General features: G+C 45.6%; 1 protein-coding gene across 3 annotated transcripts; it reads left to right on the forward strand.

Moving 5' to 3' along the window:
• The first annotated feature begins 3,339 nt into the window (after positions 1–3,339).
• LOC117850843 (uncharacterized) lies at positions 3,340–6,912 on the forward strand. Of its 3 annotated transcripts, none has more exons than XM_034732721.2 (8): positions 3,340–3,444; positions 3,575–3,626; positions 5,439–5,576; positions 5,677–5,739; positions 5,843–5,890; positions 5,976–6,035; positions 6,350–6,407; positions 6,493–6,912. In XM_034732721.2, the coding sequence occupies exons 3-8, from the start codon at positions 5,451–5,453 to the stop codon at positions 6,561–6,563; spliced, it is 426 nt and encodes a 141-aa protein (XP_034588612.1). In that variant the 5' UTR covers positions 3,340–3,444; positions 3,575–3,626; positions 5,439–5,450; the 3' UTR covers positions 6,564–6,912. The 3 variants fall into 3 exon arrangements, with proteins under 3 accessions (XP_034588612.1, XP_034588610.1, XP_034588613.1); XM_034732722.2 differs by having other exon boundaries at positions 3,393–3,475; XM_034732719.2 differs by having other exon boundaries at positions 3,384–3,626.
• Positions 6,913–7,709: the final 797 nt, after the last annotated feature.

The following is a 7,709-nucleotide window of genomic DNA, read 5'->3' on the forward strand; positions in this document are numbered from 1 at the left end:
ACTCGTTCACCCATTTGCTTGCTTCTCTACAAGTCATGTAACTATGCGACTTTAACGTGGAAAAGTGAAGACATTGGATTCTTGTGTCGTGTTAAGTTTTCTAATCACATTCTAGATAGATTAAGCTCTAACCACATAGATGGTCAAATTGCATAAATTTTAACACATACCTGCTTGGTTTTGTGACGGTGTGCTATATGGTGAATATTGAATGCACTTATCGCCATATTAAAGCCATAATATTACGAAAAAAAATATATTCCGTAGGTTTGTAGATCTGTGATTATTGTTTGTAAATTCGCTCGAAACATAGAATCATTTAATTTGTATAGTATTGGTTCCCTAAAAGAATCCTCTCAATTCTGTTTTTTTTTTGGTAAAAATTGGTCCATCTTGATTGTTGTTGGTGAGTCCAGCCAGCAAGCCCCCGCCGGTCATGGTTTGAACACACTGAAATTCACCTTGATGATGAAGCATTTTAAAACCGATAACCGCATCCTTTGCTGGGCTTTTTGGTTCAGCCAGCCGGCGCTTTTCCGCTTTTCAGCCTCGAAATGGAGCCCCGGCGTTTTAAAACCGCCCCGAAAAAGCGGCTGGGCGCTGCGGTGCACGATCTCGTGATCCGTTCCCGTGCCCCCGCACCCCGCCCGTGGACCGCGTCCACCCAACAGTACTCCAGCAAGCCAGTGCCAGCGAGACTGGAGGCCGGAACGGGAGAGAGCCGAGCTGCCGCCGGCCGAGCCGAGCCGAGCCGAGCCACGCCCTCCACCGCGATCCGGTCGCCCCCGCCCCCGACCCCGACTCCGGGCACGCGAGCGGAACAGAGCCCCGGTACGGAAGGAATTGACCGGTGGGGCCCGCACCCGGCGAATCGAATCTACCCCCCCGTGGGCCCCGCGTGGGACCAGCAGCGGCCCTGGACCGGACGCGTGAACGACGGGTGGGCCATCCTGGCGGTGGGGCCGGGCACCGGCGCGGAGCAGCAGCGCAGGCACAGCACGCCGCGCGCACGGGATTTTTTTTTTTTGCCCTTTTCCCCTTCTCTTTTTTCTCCTGCGCTGGCTGGCTCGTGGCTGCTTGTCACTGGACGTGGGGACCGGAGCGGACCAGATGCGGGTTGGTGGCCGGCGCGTGCAGGAGGCTGGGGCGTGGTCCCGCCGCCGTGGCCTCTCCTCTGCTGCGCTCCTCCTTCTAGACGTGCGCGGTCTCGGTGAGACTGTGTGAGGGGGCGGGCGGTGGGACCCGCGGACCGCGTGGCAAGTCACGGGGGTGAGGGAGGACGAACAGGAGATGGACGGCTGGACTTGGAACCGGACCGGAACGGGGGAATGGGACGGCGACGGACCGAGACCGAGAGGGATGTCTGTCTCGTGGGCCCGGGCGGTGAGGGGCCACACGCTGGCCGAGGGCCCATCCCGATCGTTTCCTCTTATGTGTGGGCTTCTGTGCCTTGGGCCACCTTGTTTGTGTGTGTGGTGGGCCAAGTTCATCGGTTCCTCTTCCTTTTTTTTTCCCTCTCTCTCTCTCTCTCTCTCATCAAAATGCTCGTTCGATTTCTCTGCAGCCTCGCGCGCGGTAGAAACGTTTCGACACGTATCCTTAACACACAGTGCTCGACACGTTTCGGTTTATGGCTGGGTCATGCGTGCGTGTAACTTTTGAAGGAACAATGAACGGGGTCGATCTCACGTCTTTGTGTTTTTTTTATCGTAAAAAAAAAAGATGTTCGACCACCATGCACAAAGCTGGTAAAGCAAAGGGAAACGAGGAGATGCTGCTGCAGTGGTCAATCAGCTGCGCCTGCAAATGTCAAACGCACGGTGGTTAATCCTACCCTCCTTTTCCTCACGACCTCACCTGAAAACGCTGACCGGCGACTGCAGACGCCAAAAGGAAGGTAACCGCGGGTGCGAAGCAACACCGTCAGATAGATGATCACCTGCAGATGAAATGAAACCTGTGGTGAAAAAGGGATAAAAGTCCAGGTCGTTCAGGATAACGATGATCGCTCTGGTAATGGTTTGCACGATCCATGACAAAACACCTCGAGTCCTTGACATTTGACAGGGATGGTGATCCTGTAGGCCGGGTTGTTCAAGTTTGCATTTCTCAAGTCCCGGCTGCCGGCCTGGCCATTTCGGGTCTGTTCGTTTCAGCTTATAAGTCAGCTGAAAAGCTGAAACGGCTGATTTGTTGTGAAAGGAAAATACTGTTTGGTGGCTGATAAGCCGGCTGAATAAGCTGAAGCGAACAAGCCGTTGGTTTTCTTCTTGCCAGCGCAACAACACAAAAGCGTAGGAATCCATTTCGGTTTCTGACAACGTTAGTCGTCAGTTTCAGATTACTGCTGAAAAGCTCAACAAATTAGAAGCCAGCTGGGTTGCAGGGAGGAAGGTGGGAAATCTGTGGAGACGGATCGGTAGAGATGCCGCCTGAGAGCAGGTCCAACGCGGGTGCTCCACTGATGGCTTTGTCAGGCCAGGTAGGCTCGGATGCCAGCGTGGCTAAAAATTGGGTGCCCTGCAGCCCTGTTTGCATGCGAATTGACTGGTGAGGTGAGAGGTGGGGTTAGGAAGTGAAAAATAAGATGGCGAGACTTGAGACCTCAAACAGCTAAACCTACGTGTCACGCACCTTTTTATATGAAGCCATCGCTGTTGTATGCTTATGTTGTATGTACAGTGGCATGCTTGTACGGCAACTGTGCGAGATACATGTACATGCACATCAGGACATGCACTACTCATTGCAGCAAGGAACGTACGGCAGCTTATACATGCACGTTTTTAAAGCTAAGATTTTATCATCACTATAAAATTGTTAAACAGATTAACAGTAAATCTAATATATATCACATTTAAGATTTTAGTTTTAAATATTGTAAAAAATACTAAGTAAATAATAAAATGTAGATGCTTAGATTAGTCTAGCTTTCTATTTAAATTTGGGAGGATTTTTTTTTTGTAAATTTTGAGTTTCCCTTACTTTTGATATTCTGGACTTAACATGAAATGCAAAGTGTAAAATAAATGGACAAATCCCATGTATGCCTGCTTTTACTCCATATCTGAAAAAGAATATTTGTGTGGTTTGCTGCGTTTCGGATCGGTATCCAACGTGACCAAAACTATTCGCAACGGTCTATCTCGTATTCTCATATGAAATGAATCCAAGATATTGCGAGCTCTATAGTATAGAAATAATAACAGAGCGAAACCTTGCTGCATACCTGGGCCGACACAAAATAATAACAGAGCAAAACCTTGCTGCATACCTGGGCCGACACGGATTGAGCCATCTGTTCTGACACGGCCCAGTTCATAGCATAGCAGGCCCACTGCGCGACGCAGCGGAATAACCTCGCTGCGCGTCGCTCGCTCTCTCCACTTACCTGTCGTCCCCACCTCCCTGCGTAGCCACAACGCGATACGGCGACGACCGGCGGTGAGTCGACGGCAACCGGAGACGGGCTGACGTTGAGCTCCTCTTCTTTCTGTCTCACCAGATCTCCACCTCCCGATTCCTTGTTGATTCTTTCCCCTCCCGTGAACCGTACGTGTTGGTGCTGCACCAGGTCTCGGATCTTCCCCTTCCGCCTTGCGGATCCGGCCCGGCGGCGGCGAGAGGTGAGCTCATCCTTTCCTTCCCCTTCTCCCTCGTTTATCTCTTCCCCTCTCGCAATCTGTGTGGCGCTGCTTATGGAGCAAAAGGGGACGATGTGCATATTGCTCATCCATAAAACTATTATGGCACCTCTTTGCTGGACGTTTGTTTTGCCATTCAAAATTGTTCATATGAAGCACACAGTAAAAAAGATAACATTTTCTGAAGACGTTCGCGATGACAATATGCAGCAAGGCATGAGCGTTCTAAAAGCAAATGAACCGGTCAACAATATACTTTGTGCTAGATCCGCTGACAATTTTGTTGTTGGAATATCAAATGCTTTCGACTTAAGACTCTGCATTTAATATATGTCAAACCAAACGATCTGATAACATAAAAGCTGCATACTTTGATGCATGAAGTGGTCTATCTAATGGCCAACTCTTGCTGTAGTTGAATTGCCATTAAATCCTTAGCAAAGTGGTACTTTTCTGTCTCTTTCTATAGCAAAACCTAATGCCAGTACCCAGTATGATAAGAAAGTAATGCCAATTGATCGATGCCCAACGATAATACGTTTCTCCTAAAGATTATTCTGAAAGGTAACGTGATCCTGATGACTTGTTATGAAAAAGGGGATGATGTTTGTATTGCATAGCTGTCCTTGCACCTCTGTGTCGTTGGGCATTTATTTTCTGACTCGAAATCATTAAGATAAAGGACACAGGAAAAAAGGTACCATTTTCTTTAAGCGTTTGCGATGAAAATATGCAGCAAGGCGTGAATGTCTTGAAGCAAATGGATCTTTTAACTGTATCCTTCCTTCCTGCTTGACTCCCTGAGAATTTTATTTTTGCAATATCAAATGCTTGGCTTAGTTTCTGGATTTAATGTTTCAAACCAAACAATCTGATAACATAAACCTTGCTTATTTTGATACATAAAATGGTCTATCTGCTGGCCAAGTCTCGCTGTAATGGAGTTGGCATTAAATCCGTAGCAAAATGATATTTTTCTGTCTCTTTCTAGCGCAAAGTCTTGTGCCAGTATGATAAGAGTAACGATAATTGATCAATACCCAACAATAAATACGTTACTCCTAAAAATTATTCTGAAAGGTGTTTCTAAGCGAATTAATTTTTTCAAACCAACTATGGCCAAGTGTGTTTCTGAATATAATTTGCTCGGTTCGTTTGGCTACTGGAAGCCCTGCCAGTGCACCACAACAGAGTTTATGGTAACTAATGAAGGGAGAGCTAAAGGATATCAGTCATATTTAGGAACAGTTTAGATAAAATGCAGTATCTTTGGTAATGGTAAATATTCAATGTTTATTGTTGTCTGATCTGCTCGTAACTTTCTGTCAACAACAGACCTGACCTTACGAAACATAGCTGGATGGGGATCTTTAGGGATGAGATTGTTGTTGATATCAAGCATGTTTTGGGTCCCTATCCTACTGTGGTGCCATTCAGTTGCTCAAACATTGGTCTTGTATTAATCAATCTGTCGAAGGCAGTTTAGTTGTTGGAAATGTTGAATGCATTCTCCTAACTGAATTTGGGATGATGGAAAATCAATGTTTACGTCGCACATAGTTGTCATTACCCCATACTTTATGTTGATTTTTTTATGCCCTCCTGCTATGCCATTAAGGAAAATAAGTGCCTATATATTGTTTCTTTGTGAGAATATGAGCGCTCATTTGTATTCTGGAATTATTTGCCATACATCTGCGCATATGTTAGCTAGTGTACATCATAAATTATTCTGATTGGCTGATTGCTATCATGAGTATGAACTAATCATGGACTTGAACTCTTCTCTCACAGCTCAAGTTTACGATGTCTGGGATGGCATCTGATGATGTAACTGCCCAAGTGAGGGTTGAAGGAGATGTTTCAGATCAGAAGGTTGAAGACGTTCAGGGCCAGAATGAAATGGATGGGATGCCCTCGCGACAAGAGGAGGCACTGTCTTTTCTTATCACCATTTTCCTTTTGTTTCTGGGTATAGTATTCGTGCACTTGTGTTGTTTCTCTTCTAACTGCTACTTATCCGTATTTGCAGGAGGCAGCAATTAAGAAAAAGTATGGAGGAATATTGCCCAGAAAGACTCCACTTATATCTAAGGTCAATAACATTGCCTTACTATACATTGTTTCTTTGCTATTTAAATTGTGTAATATTATCATATATAAAAAGGTGACTATTTGATATTGAAATACCTTTTCAGGACCATGAGCGTGCTTACTTTGATTCCGCTGATTGGGCTCTAGGAAAGGTAATAGAGAGTCCTTCCAACCCCCACTCTGATATTAAGTATTTTAAAAAAATGTGAAATATCTTCTCTTCATTTGTTCTTTCAGCAAGGTGGTGTTCCCAACAAGCCTAAAGGTCCTCTTGAAGCACTTCGACCAAAGCTTCAGGTACCAGCTTTTGCCTGACTCATAATAGTCTAGCATGTGGTGTGCGGTTGTATAATTCCCAGGCTTTTTTGATTGTGAAATAGGTGCAAATCCATATAATCTATGTTATAGCATATTACTTTTACCAAAGCTGGTACGGGAGGCAGTCTAGATGCATTTAGTATATTATTCGATACCTTGTAGGCTTGACTCCACACCATAATCCTGTAGCAAGTATAGCATACAGTAATTATGCGTCCTACTTGCATTGCTATATGTGTCATGCCAATTTAATTTCTTGACTTGAATGTTTTCCCCATCTATTCTACTTTCAGCCTACTCAACAAAATGCCCGTGCCCGTCGAACTTCTTATGCATCTGCGGACAGCGATGGTACTCCTTTCTTGTACTAGCGAATCATTAGTCTTTTGATATCCGTACTTGATTCGTACCTAGGATCATTGCTTTTCCCTTGCAGAGACTCTGAACTTGTCTGCTGAGGATCTGGGCCAGCAAGGAGAACCTGTCGAGGACAAGAACAAGGAATGAGTACGCCGGTTGGCAGTGCGCCTTTTATACAGAAGATGCCATTTGCTGTCCTCATGCTTGCCTTGTGATAATAATAAGTAACGCGGATCTGTATAATAATACTGGTGAGGTTGAGATGTGCAGTCGAAATGGATGTGCGAATGTGGTGTATGTAGTATACGCGGCTACATTCAGCATTTCAGCTGTTCGGCCTTTCGGATGCCTGGAACAGCTAGGAATGAGCTTGTGGTGATGATGGTGAGTCCTGGACGTGTATGCCAAACACATGCGAATTGGATGGTTGATACTCTCTCTGAACTGGAGTCACTACTTATAATAAAGTCACCGAGATCCTTCGTTTTAGATGTTACATATGTTGCAATGTGAGTTTGTGCGAGCGTGTGTATGAGCGTCCGTGTCGAAATCGTCCTTGCAATGTCAATGCCAAAACTCCTTGGCGCTCCAACCTCGCACCTAATAAAATTGACTTGAGGCGTGAAAATCTGTAGTGTTTGGTGAAAGTTAATGGAGTAATTTGCTTGCCCACACGGGTTATCCTGTGGGCTGGGTTGTTGGGGCCATTAACCTCCTTTTGATTAACTTCTTCTAGTGGAAAATGCCAGCTCCTTTAAACTCTTGCAAGAGTGAAAGAGAAGGAAGAAGGATCAATGGGTAACGTGATTGCCGTAGTGTGAGCAGGCTTTGTCAGTGCCAGATTCGGACACCGTTTTGTTCACGGATCTGGAAATATTTCAGATCGGTTGGTACGCAGAAACTACTACCAACAACGCCAGCGCTAGCTGTAAACGTGACACAAGCTGATATTTCAGATCCTATCCGGGTCCAAGTTCAGACTTTAGAGTTCAGAGAGACACGAGAACAAGTTCATTTTTCAGAAAAGACACAAGAACAAGTTTCCATCTCCAAACTCCAATCAGTGATTAATTGGACAGGAATGCGATTTCTTCCCATGCGAGTTGATTGTTAGGTAAGATAATAATGTGGACAGATAACTCTATCCGGCTGTGTGACAAGTTCTCTCCCAAGCAGAGCTTGAACTGAAGAAAACACTGACAGAAATCAACGATCTCGTCTGCCGGCAGGTTCAGCATTCGATTGGGTTGCATGGAAAACGATGTGATCCGTAGCCGCCGTTGACGTTAGCGT

The sequence above is a fragment of the Setaria viridis genome, chromosome 3 (genome assembly GCF_005286985.2).
Source record: "Setaria viridis chromosome 3, Setaria_viridis_v4.0, whole genome shotgun sequence".
NCBI lineage: Eukaryota > Viridiplantae > Streptophyta > Magnoliopsida > Poales > Poaceae > Setaria > Setaria viridis.